This window comes from Rousettus aegyptiacus, unplaced genomic scaffold (genome assembly GCF_014176215.1).
Source record: "Rousettus aegyptiacus isolate mRouAeg1 unplaced genomic scaffold, mRouAeg1.p scaffold_m13_p_6, whole genome shotgun sequence".
Lineage (NCBI taxonomy): Eukaryota > Metazoa > Chordata > Mammalia > Chiroptera > Pteropodidae > Rousettus > Rousettus aegyptiacus.
The window spans coordinates 90,287,534-90,311,492 of record NW_023416309.1 but is presented as its reverse complement, the minus strand read 5'-3'; the positions used below and the strand labels follow the sequence as shown (position 1 = coordinate 90,311,492).

Here is a 23,959-nt window from a genome sequence, read left to right as displayed (position 1 = left end):
TGTTGAGAAGTTCTATAACTGTCTCGTGGACAAGCTTGCCTGGGCTCCCTGGGGACAGGCCCTCCTCCGCTGCCCAGGGTGCATGAGCGCTTCTCCTTACCTTTTTTTGAGGACAACAGATTCTCCCCAAGACCCTTTAGTCCACTTTCCCTTGTCCTTCCAACTTCTGTTTTGTTGATCTTGACAGTCCAATCTCTGATAGTGGGGGTTGTGCACAGGGGAGCGGCCCTAAGAGACAGGAGCTGCCACTCACTTTCCACAAGAAACGTCTCCTTGGCTAGAAGACCAGGGTGGGCACCTGGTATCAAGTTATGACTCTGTTTGTTTCCAGAGCTGGCCCGGGGCAAATCACCTCTTTACAAAAAACGATGGCTCTTGTGGAAATTTGCTAAATGTTTGTCTTTCCACCCATTCATTTATTCCAAGACAAGTGAGTTTTCCAATGCTGGGTTCACAAAGACAAACAATGGAGGAAAATCTCTGATTCATCTCTCGGAGGGAAAGAAAGGAGAGGAGACCCCACAGAAAGCAGGTTTAACACAGATGTTTATTACAGCAGGAAAGGTGAGGGAAAACATAGATGACCAAATACCTCCACAGCCCCAAGTGGTGCCTTGCCATGCTGAACGAGACTTCCTAAAGTCCTCAGAGCAGGCAGCCTGCCCCCATGATCTGAAGGCCCCGCCCCATCAGCTCCAGCTAAGATTCTCATTCTGCCCACACTTTGAAGATGGAAAGAAGGCCACTGGGGGGGTGGGGGAGGGTGGAAGTGGGGGTCTATACTTTAAGCTATTGGTTTCATTGAGTTATGCAGATTAGCAAAATGAAGCAGCATATGCATTTGTCATCAATCTCCAAGGCAACCTTTGCCATGGCCACAGCTCACAAGATCTGAAGGCATCATTTCTGCAGCTGAAAAATAAATGAAAGAAGGAGCCCGATCCTATTTCGACATCGTCCAGGTTGATGCTTATCAAAGGGTTGCTAGAAAAGAACAAGAAAGTAATGTTAACATGATGATGTTGTTGACAAAGAAGCGGGGAGGAGGAGGGAAGGGGAAGAGGAGAAGGAGACTTGGGGCGGGGGTGGGGGTGGGGGTGAGGGGTACGGCCATCAAGCTGGCCATCAAGCTGTCATTTCCTGTCGTATCCTGAGCACTTCCTGTGACATGCCAGAGCAGCACTGTTTTCCTTGCACTGAATCTTTAGATGCTCAGATCGACCACATGAGGGAGGAACTCTTACCATTTTGATGAAGAAATGGACAATTAATTTTTCGCAAGAGGCATCCTGATCTAAATACTATGCGACTCCAAATTCAAAGTTACTATGTGCCCCCAGCATGTAAATGGGAGCTGCCTGGAGTGAGGCCCCCTGCATTTTGCAGGAGCCATGCCCACCCCCCTCCCCAACCCCCCACTTCCCCCAGCCCATCCCCACCCACTGCTCACCAGCAAGGCCTATCCTACCCAGAAGCAAATGCCTCAGTTGACTCAGAGGGTGCTGCCATGGGACTCGCTCAACCCCAAAAACTTTCCTCTTGGCTGGCCTGCACAATAACGGTAATAAGCACCTCCAATTTGTGGAGTCGTCCACTATGGGCCAGGCTCCACAGACACCATTATTGCCCCAACTTACAGACGTAGAAATGGAGACTCAGAGAGGTTAGGCACCTAACCCAAAGCCATACAGTGGAAACGCAGAGAGCTGAACCTAAGTCTACCCGATTCCAGAGTCTGAGCTCCTAACTACTCTACAGTTCTGCTTTCTGGAAGAAGCCAAGCGAGGGCTTCCAGTGCTGGAAGTTCAAGGTTCACAGTGCAGGGGGAAGAGACAAGCCCTGACCTAGAACAAGGCTCCAGAGGCTGGAAGGACGAGAACGGCCCACCCCCAAGCCCTCGGAAGCAGAACTTTTCTAAAGCTTTTTCAAAAGCATCACAGCAGATGCTCCTCTCACCAACTGTTAAAGCCTCTCAGAGGAACCATGCCCCCTCCCCCAACACACCCGCAGGGCCCAGCAGTACTATCCGTGTAAAGCATGCAGGACTGGAGCCGTCAGGGGACTGACATGCCAACCACTCCTAGCATGAGTTAGAAGCTTCTTCAGGCTCAGTCAGCACCTCCATAAAAACGGGGTTAAAATGCACACCCCGAAATGACACAGAGGTGTTAAGAGAATCGAATGAGAGAATTTAGGTGATAGCACCCTGAAAATTACAAAGAGCAATACGCTACAAAAAGTATTTCTATGTTAATTCACAGTAGCACACACACACACACAAAAACCAACAACAAAGATAAGATTTCTCTTAACCAGAGATGACAAATTGTCTCATTATATCCTATCCTGCTTCATCCATACAAATTAAAGAGCAGAAATGACATTCACTAAGCTTAACTTCTGAAGGGATTTGCTACTTTATCTAATAGGATTTGGAAAGGGAGAGGAGATGGACGTGGACAGACAAGGAAGAAGCAAACAGCCCCATGCAGGAGCAAGGTGCCGAGGTGGGGTGTGCAGGTGTGCCAGGAACACTGAGCAGTCCAGTTCAAGGGCACCAAAAGGTTAACCCAAAGGAAGAGGGAAGGTAGGCGGGCTGGGCAGATTCCCAGCCTGGAGGACTGTGGGAAGGCAGTAAAAAATTTGCTGCTCCTGGTGACAGTGGTGATGATGGTGAAGAATGTCACTGGCCAAGTACATAACTGCTGACCCCACCGGGAGTGACACAAGTCTCAACGAGCCACACTTCTCCGGATTTGTATTCCAGAATGACCTTTTTCAGACAGCACGTTCACAGAGGTCAGGCTCCCTTGTGTGTCCCCCAGGGCTCCTCTCAGTCTCTCCTGCCTCGCTCTTTCCACCCACCAATTCATAACTGGCCAAGCAGCTGGCTCCCCTAACGCCTCTGAGCCCGCGCACATGCTGGCTGGCCACCGCTGCCTCCCTAAAACAGAAGGCCTAGGAGAAGCAACATACCGGAGCTGGTCCCAAGCCCCTTACACAGGATGGACCACGTTCCTATCACAGTGGGGCTTGCAGTGAGGGTTCAGCCAGTGCTCCAGGAACTGCTCCTCAGCGCGGTGCTCCAGGCGGAGCAGGTGGTGCATGTACTCCTGTCAAAACAAACCCACACAGAAGAGAGGCTTTTATCCAGTGACAGCTGAGCTGCCAATGTGCGTGGTGTGACTATGGTTCTGAGACAGGACGCAGCCTGACTGAGAGAGGAGAAACAGCCATGTCCATGCTCTCTGCAGAGACCTGTCAGACAGACCCGCCTGATTGGCAAAATAAAGAAATCTGACAAGTGCCATCATGTTTTCTCGGCTGGGTGTCATCGGGTCTCGGCCTGGGCCATGCAGCCACAATGGATCCAAAGTTCGAAAATATTCGGCAACTTTGAAAAATATCACCAGGCGACTGAAGTCAATGAAAAGCATCCAGAAAATTACCAAGTCTATGAAAATGGCAGCAGCAACAAAATATGCCCGAGCTGAGAGGGAGCTGAAAGCGGCTGGTGTGTATGGAATGAGATCGTTGGCTATGTACGAAAAAGCTGATACTAAGGTGCCCGAAGACAAGAAGAAACACCCCCTTATCGGCGTGTCCTGAGATCGAGGGCTTTGAGGTGCTGTCCGTTCCTCACTTGCTAAACAGATGAAAAGTGATGTGGCTATTACGCTCACAGCAGCCAGGAAAGGAGTTAAGATAAAAGATTGCTGGAGTTGGTGATAAAATTAGGGGTATACTTCATAGGAATTATTCTAACCAAATTAATCCTGGGTGCTGGAATGTTCTGCAATGTTCCCCCACCATCTCTGCTCCACTCCGACAGAGTGATCACCTGCAATGCTGACAAATAAATAGGGGCGGGGGGACTATTTTTGGAGATGCATCAGTGATTGCCCTGGAATTATTAAATTCTGAATGTGACTTTGATGTGAATTTGATGAAGGGTCTAGCATCTTTAATTGGTTCGGGTCTGTCACCTCCTACAAGACAGAAGAAAAGCCCATCTTTTCCTTCAATGCCATTGCAAGTGCTGAGAGCATGAGTATCTATGATAATATTGAGGCTGACGTGCTGCAGAATTACCACGAACACAATCTGGTCAACATCATCCACTGTTCTCTAAAGGAACCCACCACAAGTGAGCAAAGCCCCAGGATGGTAGCCATGGACAATGTTAGCAAGAATGCTTCTGAGATGATTGATAAATTGACTTTAACTTTCCAGCTCACTTGCCAACCTGTCATCATCACATGAGTTAATTGAAATCATCTCCAGTGCTGCAGCTCTGGATTAACGAAAATCAAGTTTCATCTGCAAGCAAGAGGTAAAGAAGGAAAATTCAGCAAGCTAATTTTGTTTTTAGCTTACTGCTGTCCTGGTCGACAGAAATTACTGATCCATTGTTTAAATGACTAAAAACAGCAAGATATTTGTAACTTATCTTACAATATGCAACTTGGGATAAGAAAAAAAAAAAGAAAGAAATCTAACAACCCTAACTGCTGAGAGCGTGTGTATTCATGGGAACGCGTATATACCGCTCATGGGTGTAACACAGAACAACCATTTTGGAAAACAATTGGTTGCCTGCAATCCAGAAATTTCACTCTTCATTTATACCACAGAGCAGTGGTCCTCAAACTTTATCAGTCATCGGAATCACCTGGAAGGCTTGTGAAAACACAGATTGCTGGGCCATGTCCGCAGAGTTTCTAACTCAGCAGGTCTGGAGGTGGAGCTCCAGAATTTGCACTTCTAATAAGTTCCTAGCCAATACTGATGCTGCTGGTCACTTTGAGAACAAAGAAACTCTTTTATATCAGGAGATGTGTATGAGAATGTTCATAGCAGCACATATCCATTAACAGGAAGATGGAGAAATAAATTATGGTAGGGTCACACCGTGAAATATACAGCAGTGAACATAAATGAGTTGTATCTACACACAACAACATAGGCGAATCGTAGAAATAGTATGTTGAGTGAAAGGAGCAAGTCCAAGAAGATGACTTTTATAGTGTGACACCATTTTTATAAAGCTCAAAACGTTTAGAACCAATAATGTATTAGTTATGGCTGTATACATTTATGATAAAATTGTCTTTTTTTAAACGCAAGGAATAACTATAAGAAAGCTGAAGTTGCTATACTATTATCAAACAAAATAGACTTTTAAACAAAACAAAACGGAAGATTGTTACTAAAGATGCATTTTGTAAAAACAGGCTGGCAGTGCCTCAAAATGTTAAACATAGTTACCATATAACCCAACAATTGTATATATCTAAGAGAAAACATACCCACATAAAAACTTGAACACAGATGTTCATAGCAGCATTATTCATCATAGCCAAAAAGTAGAAGTGACCCAAATGTCCATCGATGGATGAATAGGTAGTTAAATGTGGTTTGCCCACACAATGGAATATCATTTGACCATAAAAAAGAATGAAGTACTAATACAAGCCATTACATGAATGAACCTTGGAAACATTACACTAAGTGAAAGAAGCCACTCACAAAGAACTACATATAGTATGACTCCACCTCTTCGAAACGTCACCGGCCCTACGTGTTAATATGTTTATAGCAGGAAGCAGTTGGTTCTCCGGTGCTGCCAATCTCTCAAACCAGCACCTCCATCTACCCAGGAACCCAAGCCAGAGCACGGACCATCACCCCTCACCCTCGAGCTCAACATAAGACTAAGCGTCAAGACTCTGAGTCTGTCTCCTGACTAATTCTCAAATGCACTGCCTCCATCTGCCACCTCTGTAGGTTAGGTCTACGTCGCTGCCCACCCACGTTATCGCAGCCTCCTCACCCCGCCACCTGTCTCTCTGCCTCCCATTCCGCCCACCCCACGTTCCACTTCCCCCACCATCTCCGCTCCACTCCGACAGAGTGATCACCCACAATGCTGCACAGAGGGGCCAATGCTCACCTTGAGCCTTCGCCAGCACTGCCTGCCTGATATATCGCAGGCAGGAGGTGACAACTAACTCTGCCCCTTGAGTTTGGTCTGTGAGTATGGATAATGTTGCAACCAGCAGGTGAGGGCAGCTCCCTGTAGGATCTGCCACCTTCCCCTGCTCTTCACAGTGGCGGAGAGAAGCCCTGCTCCTTTCTCGTCCACTGTTGTCACTGACAGCCTCGGTTGCTCTCTGAGCTTCTACAGAACCATGAATTCTCCCTCAGATGATTCACTCAAAGGGACTTTAATGAAGGAGCTATTCACGGCCATGTAAATAGGGTTAAGGGAAGCACCACAGAACATCCCAGCACCCAGGACTAGCTAGCAATGGAGGAAAGCCACGGTCATGCCGAGACCCGCAGAGCCTACAGGAAGGAGGTCTGCAGAGCAGGGAGGAAGTGGAGAAGAAATTCTCCATCCTCTCTCTCCTCTCTCTCCTCTTGCCCTCCAGATCATGCAGAGCCCAAGCAGGAGCTGGCAAGTCAGGGAACCCAGTGATGTGGTCCATAGGGTCAGCCTCTTGAGCTGGGTAGAGGACGGATGGGGAACAGGTTGGGGGTGTGGGGACCAGCAGCCATACCAGGCTAATGGGTCGCAAGGGGTGTGCTGTTGCAGAAAGAAGGGAGCAGAGAGCACAAGTAACACATATTACTGATGTTTGTTGCGGAGGGGCCAGTGACTACCAGCACCCAGCAGGAGGAGGAGTTGTTTGCTTGGCATGTGTGGTCGTCTCTCCCCCTCCTCTCCCTCAGTTTGCTGATGTTCTGCTCCTGATCGGCATGCGTGAGTGTCACTTCCAGATTTAGGGTAGGCCTTCTCTCCCCAACAAGCCTTGGTCTTCGATAAAGTCGGTTCAGGCTAAGTTTTCTGTGTATTGTTTCTCATGTGCATTATCTCTTAGAAACGATACACAAAACAGAAAAATGATAAATCGACAGGTTGTTTCTTAAATACAAAGTGTTACTTCTCTTGTCTTGGTTACAAAAGTCTCTTCCTTCCCTCCAAGCCTGTCTCTCCATCTCCTGGTACAGAGAAGTGGCCCGTGGGCACTGTCCTGACTACCAGCAGTTGTTAGCCGCACGGCATGGCCCCGCATGGCTAGTTAAGCCCGAAGCTTTAGCACGCTACTCAACTCCCTCCTCTTTCTCACCCCCCACTCCCACCATCCAAGAAATCGCTAGATCCCACGGATGCTCCTGGATCCCTTCTCCGGTAGGCATTGCCCCTGCCCATCTCAGGCCTCAGCCCTGGTAGATTCTGGCCTCCTCCTCTGGAGGTTTCTCCCTGACCTCTTACCTCTTTCCTCTCTATCCCACTCCACAGCCAAGGTGGGGGTTTTGTTTGTTTGTTTGGTTGGTTGGTTGGTTGGTTGGTTGGTTGGCTTTCTTTTTAACAGACTTTGTTTTTTAGAGCAGTTTCAGATTCAGAGCAAAAATGAGAACAAAGTACAGAGATTTCTGACATACATTCTGCCCCCACACACGCACAGCCTTCTTCGCCATCCACATCGTCCACCGAAGTGGCGCATTTGTTATAATCAATGAACACATCGACACACTATCACCACCCAGAGTCCCGAGTTTGCACTAGGGTCCACTCCTGGTGGTATACATTCTGTGCGACTAAACAAATGTATAATGACATGTACTCACCATTATAGTATCATACAGAATAGCGTCACTGCCCTAAAAGACCGCTGTGCTCCACCAGTCCATCCCTCCCTCCCTCCTAACCCCTGGAAACCACTGGTCGTTTCAGTTTCTCCATGGTTATACCTTCTCCAGAGTGTCATGTCATTGGGATCGTACAGTATGCTGCCTTTTTAGATAGGCCTCTTCACCTAGTAATATACGCTTAAGCTTCCTTCATGTCTTTTCATGGCTTAATAGCTCATTTCTTTTTAGTGCTGAAAAATAATCCATTGTTCAGATGGGCTACAGTTTATTTATCTATTCTCCTACTGATGGACGTCTTGGTTTCTTCCAGGTTTTAGCAATTATGAATAAAGCTGCCACGAACATCCATGTGCAGGTTTCTGTGTGGATTTCAGTTTTCAACTCATTTGGGTAAAAACCAAGGAGAGCAATTGCTGGGTTATATGGTAAGAGTGTGTCGAGCTTTGTGAGAAACTGTCAGACTGTCTTTGAAACTGACATTTTGCGCTCCCACCAGCCCTGACCGTTCAGCCCTGTTCCTCTCCCTCCACATCCCCGCCAGTGTTTGATGCTGTGAGTGTTCTGGATTTGGGGCATTTTAACAGGTGTGTCGTGGTATCTCACTGCTGATTCAACTTGCACTTCCCTGGTGGCACATAATGTGGAACACCTTTTTGTATGTTTATTTGCCATCTGCACATCTTCTTGGTGAGGTGCCTGTTCAGATCTTTTGCCAGGGTGAGTTTTTAAAAATATTAAAAATGAAATGGGCTGTATTGGTTTTATTGTTATTACAATAGATATTACCATTTTGAAATTATATAAAAATAAAGAAGAAAGTAAAAAGTCCCTCCGGCTTTTTTTGTCTATGTCTTTTTCTTGTTGCAAAGTGATGTTTTGTTTTGTTTTGTTTTGTTTTTTTGTTTTGAATCAACCCATGTTGCCTCTCCACTTAAAATACTCAACTGGCTCCTGCTGGGCTCAGGGAAAAGTTCTAATTCTTTAAAACTATTTGTGGGACTCTGCGATCCCGCCTCACCCATCCCCTAAGCCTCTTTTTCACCACCAACTCCCCTGAGCTTTGCACTCCATCCCTTCCTGGAGAGGCCATGCTTGCTCGTCTTTCTGCCTGGAACTCCCCCATGCTTTCTCTTTTTCTTGTCTTACTCCTACCTGAATTTTCAGGCCTTACCTTAGATGTTTCTTCCTCCAGGAAGCCTTCTCAGATTCCCTGTGACCCCAGAGCTGCCCCAGTATAGCCCCAGTCATTCTATTTGGCAGAGACTTCTCCCTGAGAGTAAGGACTTAACTGGCCTGCCTCATATGTTTTAGTAGAGGTGCCATGTGGGTCAGCTCCCATATTTGTATATGAACTTGATGTTTTCTCCCCAAAAGAGAGAGTAGATGAAGACAGGGATGATTTTTAACTTGGAGGAATTATGTTGTCGACATTGCCCTGAGGGAAGTCTGGGTGCTGTAATTATGGGATGTGAACCCCATCGCAAAGTATGCATGAAACAGATCCAGATAAACACAGTTAGATAACCTAAAGTGGGAGGCCGTTACTCAGAGAAGTGGTGTTCCCCCTTGGGAAAGAGTAGTCATATTTGTTAACATTTATACATGATTAAATTTACTTTGATATGTATAGATATCATAAAAATTCTAATTCATGAAAACCCTCTTATGGTGTTGATAAAGCTTTAATAAAGAGTCCGGTTTAGAATTTCGAGTTTTTAAATTTCTAGAAAATCCTCTGGGTAGTCTGCATCCTACATTACATATAGCTATTTAAAAGGTTTTTTTATGACCATGCAAAGGAATAAATTATTAGTTGTCCAATTTTTCTGAATTTTTTGCCTTTCCCCCAGGGCCCACACAGTTTTAATTTGTTTGGGTTATCACTGTTTTTATTTAACTCATCAAAATACTCCCCATGTGCTGGACAGGGCATCTCTGAGGCAGCCAAGGTGGGGCTCCCTGTGGGATCCAACAAGGGCTTGCTGGACACATTTGTGAGTTTTTGGCTGAATTCTGAACTCTCCATCCCTCTCCAGGAAGTGCTAGACCAGAAGAATAGTACTTGAAAACCACAGGAAGGCAATGAGGAACCAAGACTTCCCAGCAGGTAGCTTCACTTATCCAGCTGTTCCTGGAAGCAGTGCCCTGAAGGAACCCATGTTGCCTGGTTGCTGGGCAACGTGGTGCAGAGGCTGAGAGGTCTAGGTGAAGGTCTGAGTCAGAGTCTGGTTCCAATCCAGACCATGCCAATATTGCTGTACTCCAGCCTCAATTTGTCCATCTGCAAAATGGGAGTGACTGGCACTTATTTTGCCGGGTCGTCAAGATTAAAAGAAATAATACAAAGTTCTGTGCCAAATACGTAGTCCTCATTTGCCCCTCTGAGCCCATTCTCTCCCTTCCTTCACCTGGCCTATGCAGGGAGAGGCTGACCTAGATGAACTACAACCACAGACTCCCTTGTCTGGGGCTTTCCATTTCAGTTTGCCACAGGAAGCACAAGCTGGGGACTAGAGAGTAGGAAGTATTGACTCCCATGGTGTCTCCCTGAGGAGTCACAGCAGGTTGGCTGCCTCCCTGAACACCACAGCTTCTAGGGGGCTGCCCTCTCCATTTCTGGGAACTACAGCCTTCTCTTACCCCTTCATGAGAAGGGGCTGTTAGCCCCAGGTCATTGAGGGTCTCTTGTTGGTTTACCTTAATCCTAGCACACCTTGGCCACAAGTCTCTGTGTTAAGCTCTCCTCAGTTGAGCCTGGTTGATAAGGAAGACCCGAGCATGCCTTGAGGCTTCGAGAGTATGGAACAGCTCTCCAAGAACCTGGTGCACAGGAATCGTCCGACAAATGCCTGCCGAATGAGAAACTGAAGCAGAGGGCTTCAAAGTGTGGTTCATGCTCCTCTCCAGGGTCCGTGGATTCAGAACTATTTTTAGAATAAGACGCCATTATTTGCCTTCTCACCATGTGCATTGGTGGATAAAACTGGTTCTTTAGCGGGAGTCAAGTTGGTGGCACTGACGATCCTCGTAGTCATTGTACCCGTCACCATCACACTCTCACAGTTTAAAACAGATAAATAAATACAAAATGTCCCTCAAGCGAGGTGTCACTGGGGAACGCCCCGATGAGCAGGACCGAGTGATGCAACGGCGAACGTGCAGGCGGCACTTTACGGCAAGACCGCACCCGGCAAGACCGCAGCCCCTGGGCGATCGCTGGTGTCAAGGATGAAACTAGCTGTGCTTTGAGTGTGTGTTTGGCAACCAACTCAAGAATGAATGAAGTGAGGAAGACAACTGACGGTACTTGTCACTAAATGAGAAAATTTGAGCGTCCAAGGGGAAATTAGAATTTTAGAAAAGTTGTATTTACTCCCACGAGCCTGGCCGCTTTTCCGATGCTTTAAGAATTTTCTGATGAGATCAGTGGTAATATTAACGAACGTCATCACTGATATACAGGATTTATCCTCCTTTTATAATGACATGCACATTTGCAGTCTTACTCATTTAATCCCTGTCCCACTCAGCCAAACATCCAAAAATGCCTTTTTGATGGTGGTAACCAAACTATACCCAGCATATAACTTAGTGCTTGGCAAATAGAAGGACCTCAATAAAACTTAGTGGAGAAATACATGAATGAGTGAATAAATAAACGAATTGACTGTTCTTTCTCCATAATTTTACCAAATCCTCCTGGGCGTTTCCTCAACATCTCTGTCAATCTGCTCATTATAACAGCTCAAATGTACATATATGTTTCACACTCCTAAATAGTAGCTGAAATTACTATTGAAGAAAAACAACAGAGAGAGAGACAGAGAGAGAGAGAGAGAGAGAGAGAGAGAGAGAGAAACAAGCACTGGTTTCCATGACATTTCACTGTTTATTTAAAATGTTAGGAAAATGAATATGCCGCAAAGGCCTACAAGCAACCATCAGTCAAAGATGAAAAGCCAAACTCCAAATCTGCTGAAAACCGCAAATTCAACAATTGTGTTGGCTGAGTTAGAAATGACCCAGCATTAATGATAATCTCAAATGTTCCTGGATTGAGAAAGAAGGGCTAGATGGAAAATAAATTTTTATTTTTTTACATTTCTTTCTTCAAGGGGAAAAAAATTACAGCAACACAAAAACCACTATCTGCGTTCCATGTTCAATGCCAATGGTAATGATTTTAGTAAATAATTTCTCAGTAATTAGAGTGGAAATTGGAAACAGTCCCTTATTATGGGCCAGAGCAGTATGATAATGAAATTAAAGACCCACCAGAACCTGATCGAAGCTGAGAATCATGAAGTGGACAGTTAATCAATCGAAGAGAGAACTTTTTCCAAGAAGGTAAAATCCTTTCAGTGACATTTGCATGGAGTTAAATATTAATGGACTCCATCAACGTTTGGATGCATTATTTTGCTCGTTAGTAAAAGCAAGTTGATCACATAGGTAGAAGGGTGGCTCTGAACTTAACCACACTGGGACACTTGAAGGATGAGCCCTAAAAGAACGCCGATCAGTGATATGCACAATCTGCATCTCAGTCACTCCAAACGGGTCTTTGAGATCAGGGGGAACAAAAGGGTAATGGAGTTACTACGTACATTTGTCAAGAGGCTGAACATGAAAGCATATTTTACAAAGACGACGTATAATAAAGTTAACATGATTTATGCTTGCCTAACCAGAACTTTCCTTGAAGGAAGACAGGCCAAAATGAAAAGCGTATTCCCAGGGCACACAAGGGCTTACGAATACAATCGCAAAACACATCATTTTAAGTCGGATGTCATCTTTTTAAAGAATTTCCATACTTCACCCCAGCAGTTGGCAAACAATTTCTTCCCTAGAATCTGAGACGATTAAGAGGAATTTAATGAATTTAAGGGAGGCAATAGAAAGTTTTTCTTTGTGGCGGGGGGGAGGGGGGGCGGGGAACCCTCAGGTTTTCCAGAAGAGTTAGCTCCTATAAAATATCTCCCCTGGAGAGAAGCAAAGGAAGAAATGGAAATAAGTATAAAGCGCATCTAGCGAATGTTAAATACTGTGCTTGGTGCCTGGGACCCAGAGGTGAAACAAATGGTCCATCTGCTCAAGAAGTTAAGAGTAGCCCAGCAGGAGAGACGGATTTTTATAAAGTCAAAAATAGCCATCTTGGGCTATGAGTGCTATGCCAGGGGGATGTTCTAATTCACGGCGGAAGGACATGAAGGCCTCTCAAAAAAGGTATCATATAAGGCAAATCTCTACAAATGATTCAGAGTTAACCAGGTCAACAAGAGCAGAAGAAACAACAAATATAAAGGTGCTGTAAGGGAAGAACTTCAAACACACCGCCATTCCGGACAACTTGTTTCCTTTTATAAGTTTCTAATGCCAATGACTGGCTCCAAGGTGTCCATACGGACATCTTCTACAAGTCATTCTTAAGGCCTGGTCCTCCGTCACTGCGCCCACACTCTGTGTCCCAGAAATGGCCAACTGGTCTCCAATTTAAGGCACCATAATCATGCTCCCATCATATCTTGATCTCTACTGGAACACTCTCTTGGGGGACAAGTACATAAATTATTTTTTTAAAAAAACCTTTTGGAAAGCAATTGGATAGTATATACTAAAAGCTTTTAAAATATTCATATCCTTGGATCCAGTGACTTATTTTTTGGGACTATATCCTTAGAAAATAATTAAAAATATTAAAAACACCTTTTTTTTTTAGGCAAGGCAACCCTTGGTTGACTTCACAGATTACAAGAACCTTGTCAGCTTATAATCCCTTATTTTTTAAGCCTACGGCACCTGGTTTTCCTAGGTGGTCTCCCATCCAAGTACTAAGCAAGCCCGACCCTGTTTAGCTTCTTAGATCAGACAGGACTGAGCTTGTTCAGAGTAGCATGGCCATAGATTTAAAACATACACACACGCGTGCACACTTTAGAACAAAAATGTTCAGAATATTTTTTCAGAGTACCTTTTATAACGAAGAAATAGTAGAAATGATCCAACTATCTAACAAAAGAGGGGGTGATTTGGTATCATTACAGTATAAAATGTTTATAATAATATGAGAAAGCGTGTATGTTATAATATTAAGAGAAAAACCAGGATGCAAAATTGTAGATAGAAAAGAAATATATTTAGCTCACTTTTAAAAAATGCTGGATAGAGTATGACCAAACTTTTTAAAAAATATACACAAAAGACTAGACAGAAATACATCGAAAACAGCAATGCTATCTTTGAGGAGAGAGAATAAGATTATATCTGATTTTCTTCTTTCAATTCTTTCTTGGTTTCTAATTTTTCTATAATAAATATGAATGGTTTAAATTTTTATTTCTACTTTCACAAGTAATACATGAACATATTATTATTGTTTAAAATTCGAACATCAAATATAAAGTTCCTGAGATCACCACCTGCAATCCTAATCCCCTCAATGAGGTGGCACAGTTAACAGTCAACTGACTGTGTTTCTAGTCCTTCTTCTAGATGTGTACATCCCTACAGATGTACCTATTAAATGTATAGTATTGCTTTGTACGTGAGTACTAGGAGGGCAGGGTCAATTCAAGGGATGTAAAGAAGGTGACATTGAGAATGAAGAGGAGGGTACCAGGCAGAAATAAAGGAGAATAATGGGGGAAAGTATCAAGGGAAATCATTTGTGAAGAGATGCTGAGACCAGAGAGAGAAGATGCTGAGACCAGAGAGGGAAGATGCTGAGACCAGAGAGGGAAGATGCTGAGACCAGAGAGAGATGACCTCGGTGGAATACAATAAGCAGCTCTGGGTGGTTGGAGCATAAATTGCCTTATAGGAGGGACAGGAAATGGGACAGAGTGGTGGCTCGGGGCTGGTTTGTCTCCCGGGTCAACACACTTGACATTTATCCTATAAGCAGTAAGGGAACACAGAGATTTTTACTTTCTATATTTTAAGAAATATTTATCAGGCTGCTGCTTTTTTAAAAAAAAAAAACAGGATGAGAGCTGCCGCCAGTACGGAACAGCAGGTGCTACGCCGAGCGCTTCGCTTCCATCCTCTCAGCACAGGCCCGTCAGGTGCGCTTCCACTGTCGTATCCCATTTTATAGAGGAGAAGGCTGAGACTTGGAGAGTGTAAGCAACTTGGCCAAGATGTGTCAGCCGGGATTCAGACCTGGCAATCCGCTGCCCCAGCTCTTAACCACCCGCCTGTGTTGTTTTCGTGAAAATTAAAAACCGCGTGTATTGTTGAATAGCGTCTCCCAAAAACTCATGTTGACCTACTAGAACCTGCAAATGCAACCTCGCTTGGAAATCGGGTCTTTGCAGAGGTAATCGAGTTAAGATGGGATCATACTGGATTGGGTGGGCCCTAAATCCCATGACTGGTGACCTTAAAAGAAGAAAATGCGGACACGAGGACATGCAGGGAAGAAGGCCGTGTAAAGACAGATGCAGAGGTTGGAGTAATGTCGCTGCAGGCCAAGAAATGGCAAAGATTGCCAGTAGCCACCAGAAGCTGGGAGAGAAGCAAGGAGCAGGGTCTCCCTCAGAAGAAACCTACCTTGCCAACTCCTTGATTTCAAACCTCCAGCCTCCCAGGGGGTGAGAGAATAAATTCCTGTTGTTTCAAGCAATCCAGCTTGTGGTACTTGGTTATGGCAGCCCTGGGAAACTAACGCTCTGCATAACAGCAAGAAATATGAAGACGAAGGTATAAATTCACCCCAAATCTTATCATCGAGATAATACTGTGTCCTTATTGTTTGACAGCATGTCTCCACACACATACAGAGGAAGAGGAGGAGATGAGTCTTCTTTCAGAACTTTATTTCTTTCCATTTTGAAAGTTTTGCACATAGCGTTTGATAATATCAAGCACTGGCAAGAACAGGGCACCAAGTGTTCTCATACCCACTGCTGGTGGGAGACAGTACGGTCAGGGTGGCAGTTTCGAGCGGAAGTGCACAAGCTCTCTGGCTCGGCAACCCCCTTTCTCATCATGAAACCCAGCAAAGCTCGCATGTGCACAAGGATCTTCATCACCAGTGGAAATAACTGAAACGGGCCCTGTTCCAGGAAGGGCTGAATAAATAAGCTGTCACATGTCGTAGTCTGTCGGTGCTGCTATAACAAAATACCACAGACTGAGGGGCTCAGAAACAACAGAACCTTCTCACGGTTCTGGAGGCTGGAAGTTAGAATCAGGGTGCCAGCGCGGTTGGGTGAGGGCCCCCTTGCAGGTCACAGACTTCTTGCTGTGTCCTCAGGTGGCAGATGGGGTAAGGGATCTCTCTGGAGCCTTCTGTATAAGAGCACGAATCCCATTCACGAGGTCTCCACCCTCACGACCGAATCAACCCCCCAAAGGCCTGACCTCCTAATATCATCACCTTGGGGGTTAGGATTTCAGCATATGGATTGGAAGGAGATAGGGGGACATAAACGTGCAAATTATAGCGTAATACATTTATACTATGCTGCAGTTAAAAATGAGCTGAGATGAGACATGTTGTTGAGTGGGGGTGGGGGAAAGGCAAGGTGCAGAATAAACACGACCATGCCTTCCACACAGCCTGAACTTCATCAACGAAGGGACAAGGTAAGCCTGACATGTTCAAGGCAGAGCTGGGGATGAGCTAGATGCACATGGAGACCAAGGTAGAGGCAGAGGGAGTAGACGTCTAGGGCCTCGTCGGCCACTGCAAGACTATGGGTTTTGTTTGAGCAGGGAAGGGACAGCATCCGGTTTGGGTTTTAAGAACTGACTCTTGCTACTCTGTTGAGACCAGAGACAGGGAGGTCCAGAGAGGAAGCAAGAAATGGGGTAAGACGGTACTGCTCAGTCCACTCTAGGGACTCTGGTGGGGGCAGTGGAGGGTGAAAATAGGTCAGATCCTGGATCCGGGGCCCACCCAACTAGAAGGAGGTGGCACCACTTATCTCGATGTGAAATGCAAGGGTGGGAGCTGGTGTGAGGACATACTCCGGAATTCCAGGAGCGGCTGTTAAGTCCAAGCTGCCTATTAAATGGTCCTGCGCAAACAGGAGAGCGAATAGTCGCATGAAGGAGCCTGGAGCTCATGGGGAGACGTCAGGCTGGAGATAGGGGTGTGAAGTCATCAGCACAGAGGTGACATTTAAACTCTCAGGACTAGACGAGGTGGGAGGGCAGAGCCCAGGGCCACCCCGACATTTAAGGCACTGTCAATGGCTAAGAATCTAGCAGAGGAGAAGGAATGGCAGAAACCACAGAGCCGGAGGAGAAGCCGAGGACGAGGTGTCCTGGGAGACTGGACTCCAAATGAGCAGAGTGGCCACAGGAAGGAAGAGAGGTCATTTGTGTCAAAACGACACAACGGTGGACTGGTTCCTGGCTCCCAGGACACCGGCAACAGCCTGCGAGGCACCTCTGCCCTTCTCCAGGACAGCACTTCTTAAACTCAATGTGCACCCGGCTCATGGGGACCTTGTGGAGGTGACTGTCACTTTCAGGAGGTACGGGGAGGAGAAAATGTTGTGGACTCGAGAATGTGTGAAGCTCTACAAAGCCCGGAGGCCAAGCTGGGACCACATTTTAAGCAGCAGGAGCTTAGACCCAAACCCTGAAAATCAACTTGAGCACAGTCATGACTAAGGAAATGTCCAGGGAAAAATCGGGATATTTATTTTCCACCCTCTTTCCTCCGAACACCAATGCAGCCCTTCTGTCCGCATAGCCATGTCCATCGATGTTTCCTCAGACAACTTTTTTTTTTTTTTCTTTTCCTGCATTAGGATCTTGAAGCTTCATTCTACCCAGGAGCTCGTCATGATGTCTTTGGGACATCGTGGTAAGTGGTAAGTCTTAAAGCAAAACCTAAAGCCCATTCCACTGAAATCCAGACGTCCCCAGATGGGATGTCCCAGTGGAATCAGCCTTCCGGGAGTGCCCATGCCATCTGTGTGATGTCTAGAACCCTCCTTCCCCAACTCTCTGAAGATTTGGAGGCCATGTTTCTCCTGAATTTGTCTCATAGCCTGTTCCTCCACCACGGCAGCTTCTAGATTTGAATGATTACCTTCCTTTTTTGTCAGTCACTTTCACCCACACAACACATGCCATCCCTCCCTCATTCCTCCAAAGAACCATGAACATGAGGTTGCTGTGTGTAGCAGACTTCTCCTAAGGTTTGGGGGTTGCAGAGGGTAATAACAGCACAGAGCAGAAAACAACTTCAAACTCAACGTCAGGAGTTACCATAAAATAAATATATCAGCTACTTGCGCCCACAGGGAATTTCTCACTGGTGTGCCCGCTGAGCCCTCCGCTGCCACCTGCCTCTCCCTCCCAAGTCCTCTTCACATCCAGCCACCACTGAGCTTTTCGTCCTCTTCCTCCCCAGCTGCTTTCGTACATTCAAAGGCCCTCCTGCGTTCTTCCCCAGAGCATACCTCCCCCTCGGTCTCTCTCCCCATCCCTGCTGGGGCCTTACCTTCCTCCATCGAGGGTGCCAACCAGCAAGGCGCTCACACTCTCGGGTGGAAGCCAGCCCTCCCCAGTGGCAAGACACACAGTGGTCTCTCCCGTCGCGTTCTGTCCTTCCCACCACAGTCAGAAAAGGACCCGTGTTGCAAAATGCATGCAGCCAACGGTCCAGCCAGGAACCTGTTTCCAAAAAGCCTATAATTCTGCAGAAGGCAACGTCTGCCAACATTTAAGCCAAGTGTCAAAACGATAAACACTGCTTAATAAATACTCTTAGGCAGAGACATCTGCAGATTTCACACTCGTTTTCCTTTTGAATTCTTAATACCTCCCTGGAGAGCCATTTGTTCACCCTCATCAGCGACCTCTCCCCTCTCTGAAAGGGTTTTCTTTTGCACAGACCCTCAAAAGGGGAGAAGCGAAATAAAATAACCCAACCAGTCATCTCTCGGTAACTTCAAGTTAGCAGTGAGCGACTGAGTCTCTGGGCTCAGCTCCCAAGGGCACAGGCAGTCCCCAGAGATCACTACCTCTGCTTATTTGTCCCAGTCCGCTTGTCTGTCTCCTGGGTACCATGGCAAGGAGGTGCAACAATGGGTCCAAAAAAATGTCATTTTCCCATTTCCCTTGTATAATGGTATCTGAAGGCCAGTGATTCAGAGGCTGGGTCATAAGGCTCTAAATGGCGCCTGTAAACCAGCTCTAAATCACATCACCCTCCTGCTTAAAGTCCTTTGGCAGCTCCCACTGAGTGGAGAATGAAAGTCAACTCCACTGTGACAGCCAGGGCCTTCCAACCTGGCTCTGAGACTACCTTCTTTGGCTATCGCCCGTCATATGGCCCAAATACTGGAGTCAAGGTCAAAGGTGGAAGAGAGGGGAGGTCAGGGGCTGCCGAGTAGGGCTGCCACATGGGCTCACACTCTATGGCACAGGGACCAATGAGTTAGGAGTCTAAGGCCCCTTGATTTGTGGTGAACCGCACCTTCCTGCCTCTACCAGCGAGAGCTCCCAGGGACCCTCACGGCGGCACCCTCCCCACACCCGCGCCCTCTGCCCTCCTAACCCGCATCCCCCATGCTCGGGACCCCACACGCTCTTGGTTTCCGTCTATACTTCCCAAATTCCTTCTCAGCCCCAACAAGTTCCTTTTCCTCTACCCACACTCTGAGCGCTGGTGTCACCAGACTTCAATCTGGAGCCTCTTCGCATTCCCTCTCAAACCATCGGTCTACACCCTCAGTCTGCACTTCCCCATTTGAAAAAAGCCTTTGACTGTCCTCTGCTGAACACAAGACAAAGTCCAGCTCGCTCCAATCCTTCTCGATCTCACCCCTGCCCACCTCCCAGTCTCCTTCTACCCTGTGCTTAGATATTCTGAGCCACCTCTGATTTCTTCCACCAAAGAAAACAAAGCCAGGTTCCCTCGTAACAGGCTGTAGTCCTTGATTCCTTTCTAAACTGCTTTATACAATTGCCACTTGCTGACTTCTCTGTGTCTGCCAGTGATTCTGAGCAGAAGCCCAGGCAACTCCTGCTCCTCACCCCTGGTAGTTACTGTTTACTGAGTACTGTTTCAAGTACCTTACTATGAATTACTTTATATCATCCTCATAAAGTAGTTGTTTCAGATTATTATTTCTAATAACAATATTCTAATAATGTAAGTAATGATATCTATTGTTACCCCCATTTTATAGATGTGGGTCTTCAAGTACGGAAATGCAAGGAAACTTCCCCAAGTTTACACAGTTACAAAAGCGGAAGATGCAAACCCAGACAGTGGGCGCTTTTCATCACTGTGCGATACCGCATCTTAATAAGAACGTTTTAAACGAACTTATCAAATTCCATGCGGATCTGGAGCGAGCGAAGGTAAGTGCTGCTACAGATCTTTCTGAGCCTGACAAGAAGATGCACGAAAAGCAGGGAGCCCAGCTGACGTAGGCACCGGGTGGGGACTAGCCACGGCTTCCCAGACATGGGAACTTTGCCTGGGTCACTGCGACTTACCATCTCCTGGGCAGGGCACAAATAACAGGAATGTCAGCACTTCCACCGCAAGAGGGGAAGACAAGCCAGCTCGAATAGGCCAGGGGCCAGCACCCACCACAAATCACAAAATGGGGGCAAGGGAGGGGGCCCTGGTTCAGAAAGGCTGGACAGGCGGACACCACAAACCCACAGTGCACAGCTAAGGCCAAAGACCAAAATTAGAGGCACGAGGTGAGGGAAGAACCCCACAGGCAGCTGGAGCAGAGATTCTGCCTGCCCGAAAGAGCATCATTGGCCAAGGACTCCGGTCCAGCCTGCTCGACGCCCAAGGGAAGAAGGAGAAGGTGGGGTTGGCACCAGCTACAGGGCATAGCTCCCTAGCAACTCATTTAGGGGCGACACTCGGCAGCCTACCCAGAATTCTGGGGCTCTGCCATCGCCCCGCTGTTTGCATTTTGAATACTGTGTGCACAGTTGGTGAGTGCAGCTGGTCCCTCCGGAGGAAAAGGGGCATGGGTAAAATGTTGAGGGCACCCAATCTCTAACAGGACCTCCATGCAGCAGCCCACGCTGGTCTGGGACGAGCACCCACTTTGACTTCATAACGCAGGAACATTCAAGGGATCCCATTTTTCCTGTAAGGAGCCCGAGCGCAGCCCTCACCCGCATGGGCTCGTCCGGGAACCCGGGTTTGCTTGGCCTGTCCTGGCGCCGGGACCGCAGGAGTTGCTTGGCCTGCTTTTCCATCAGAATTGGGGAGGCCCCTGAAAAAGTCGGGACAGGACCTCAGGGCACATGAGTTCACAGTGCCAGGCAAATGATTAGCAAGTTCAATTTCAGTCAAAACACAAAAGTTCTTTTCACGGGGGCCCTGTCCCAAAGGACGAGGCATTCCAGGGCGCGGAAAGGAATTCTAAATTGTTTCTAATATGGTTACCCCGGAGCCGGAGCTGTACAATGTGAACACATCTACCTGTTGCAATGGCCCTTTATAGGTAGGTGTTAATTTAATGTTTTTTGAAACATATTTCCTTCAGTTCCCTGTCCATGTGTTCCTTGTCCCTTAGGTTTGCTTTGGTGGGATTTTTTTTATCTCCTCTACACTAAATCAAATTGAATTTGTTATTGGAAAGTACCCCACGACAATAAGATTATGTTAAACTCGATCATCATATACAGTTCCTCAAAGAAGCTATTATGATAATAAAAGTAAGTTAAATTTTGACAATCAGAGACAAACTCTAAAAGGTATCATTGAATAAAAATCTGTCAAATTTGAGTGATCTCGTATGAACTCTAAAAGAAGGTATAGTTGAAGGTTTATCGGCATTTTTGAGAATCAATGTTCAAATGCATTTATAGATTAAAAAATAATAATTTATCCCTAATGAGAGCAATTCTGGGAGCCTGTACTTATTTTTAAAAAAGCATTAAATTATTATATACTATATATTTATATATTCTCATACAAGTGATATACATCTTATTTGAAATGAAAAAATAGCTAGAAACATAAAATAGACTCATTTCACATCAGCATAGAAACAGGCTGTGTTTTGGAGTGGACGCTCACCTGAGAAGGTCAGTAGGCTGAGGGCGAGCACAAGCACAAGCAACTTCTTCATCCTGCCTTGGTTCCGCTCTCTGCCTGGTGCAGAATGAACTTCCCCCCAATGAGCCAGCCCACTTGAAGGAAGCCACGTCTGGCCCAAGGCTTGTTTACGCTTTGACAACAGCACTTAACCGTATGAGGCTAAGGGCATCTGACTCTGAGTTTTTAGTATGACCACGAAAATGTTTTCCTCCAAATTCCTCTAAATGCTCATCCTGAGGCAGGAAGTTATCCCTCTGTAATAGGGTAATAGGACTCTTGGAGCTTGAATTTGAGAAAGCAACATGTGATATTCGATTCACAAAAACAGATATATATATACAGCATCTGGTCATTAATGAGTTTTCATCTGTAGCTTCAGTGTATGAGCCTACTGCTTCACTGAGGAATAATAATGTCTTACATTTGCATATTTTATGACATTTTCCCAAAGCCCATTCACCAATAAATTCAGAGGCATGCAGGAAAATTAGCAAGGGACATAATGGGGGGGGGGGATTTTTTTTCAGCTGACGTCGGAGCCAAAAAGACCAGGGTTCGTGTCCCGGCTTCACTTCTTTCTAGCAAGATGTAACATCTAGATGTAAGATGTAACCTTCAGTAAATTGCTTACCCTATCTGAACTTTGGTTTCCCCTCCTGTAAAAAGGAGATGTGTGATTAGAATGAGGGATAAAGTATGAACCACATGACAGCTGGCGCTAGTCTCCATTATCCATCTCGTTTTTACAAATAAAGAAGTGAGATTCAGACAGGTGAAAAACATCCAAGTTCACACATTATGGATGCCAAATGAGCTAAATTCTTTTGTCTTTAAAGCCTAGTGTTCTTCCCTTGTGCAATATACTGTCAGACAGTAAACAGCTTTAGTCCACACTTCGGTTATTTTGACAAAGACAATAAAATCTCAGTAAGCAGATGTCCTTTTAAATTCAAATCAACTATCAATATCACATAACAAAATTATTAAATGTATGATAAAAATATGTCTGGAAGATATTTGGCATTTATTTGGGATAAAATTCTGAATTCAGAGAAATGATCTGATGTTTCTGTGGTCATTTTGCCAGCTCGAAAGAAAACAATACCTTATCTGTAGTTGTCTGAGTGTATGCCAATGTTGTGTAACTGATCTTAAACCTGAATGTTCTGCCCACTCTGTTGGCATAAAGACAGTCTGAAGAGAGTGTAAACAAGAAAAAAAATCATGCATTGTTAGCAAGTTTGCCTAGTATGCTAATTTGCTCTAAATCGGATGTTCGATATTATGCACTCTGTCGCTATTAACATCTTTCTGTTTTTATATTTTTTCAATAACTAAGGAGTTTTGGATCACTATTTTAGAAACACATATTTGTCATGTTAAACATCTTGGGTTTTTTATGTGCATTGTCGACTTGTTCATTTCTTTTGCTCTTTGTGGTTGGATCAAACATTAACTGTATTGTTTTGTTATATGAAATAAATACCTTCTATGGACCAGAAAAAAAAAATTTATAACTAGCTAGAAATTTCTAATGTGCCAAGTGTACTCTTGCTATAAAAGTATTTTTTGTTAACTTTTGTCTATATTAGCGCTGTCCAATAAAAACATAATGTGGGCCATAGATGCAAGCCACATATGTAATTTAAATTTTTCTAGTAGCCACATTTTTTTAAAGTAAAAAATAGGTTAAATTTTTTCTATTATATTTATTGAACATGAAATATCCAAAATATCATTTCAACGTGTAATCAAGATAAATTGTTAATGAGATGTTTTACATTCCTTTTTTTTGAACCAAGTCCTCAAAATCTTGTGCGTAGTTTACACTTATATATTCCAAATGCTCATGTGACTTATTGCTACTGTACTGACTGGTGCGGGTCTAGATCCTTCCATTTCTATTACTACCACCAAAGTCTAGGCTACTCTTCCCTCTAACCCAGCTTCCTGCATGAGGCTCGCAACTGGTCTCCCAGCTTCCCTCCCTGTTCCCTTCAACCCATTCTCCACGCAACAGCAATGATGATCTTCTTAAAACAGAAACATAAAATGCGAATTGGACGTCATCAGTTCTCCGGTTAAGAATCCTTCTTCATCTTCTCACTGGACTCGGAATCCTAACTGTTCACTACAAGACCCTGTATTATCTGTGCCTGCTGCCCTTTCCAACTCCATGCAGACCTCTCCCGTCCGGCTCACTCCAATCCAGCACTCTTCGTTATTTTCAACCTTTCCCACCTCAGGACCTTT

The 23,959-nt window shown here is 45.5% G+C and overlaps 1 protein-coding gene and 1 pseudogene across 2 annotated transcripts; one reads left to right on the top strand and one right to left on the bottom strand.

Moving 5' to 3' along the window:
- Positions 1-23,324, bottom strand: CUNH17orf67 (chromosome unknown C17orf67 homolog). Of its 2 annotated transcripts, none has more exons than XM_016154953.2 (4): positions 21,686-23,324; positions 20,776-20,876; positions 2,977-3,113; positions 1-984 (listed from the first exon to the last, which is right to left on the bottom strand). In XM_016154953.2, exons 1-3 carry the CDS (start codon positions 21,735-21,737, stop codon positions 2,997-2,999), a joined length of 270 nt encoding a protein of 89 aa, XP_016010439.1. In that variant the 5' UTR covers positions 21,738-23,324; the 3' UTR covers positions 1-984; positions 2,977-2,996. The 2 variants fall into 2 exon arrangements, with proteins under 2 accessions (XP_016010439.1, XP_016010450.1); XM_016154964.2 differs by having other exon boundaries at positions 1-912.
- On the top strand, positions 3,313-4,303 carry LOC107515795 (annotated as a pseudogene).
- Positions 23,325-23,959: the final 635 nt, after the last annotated feature.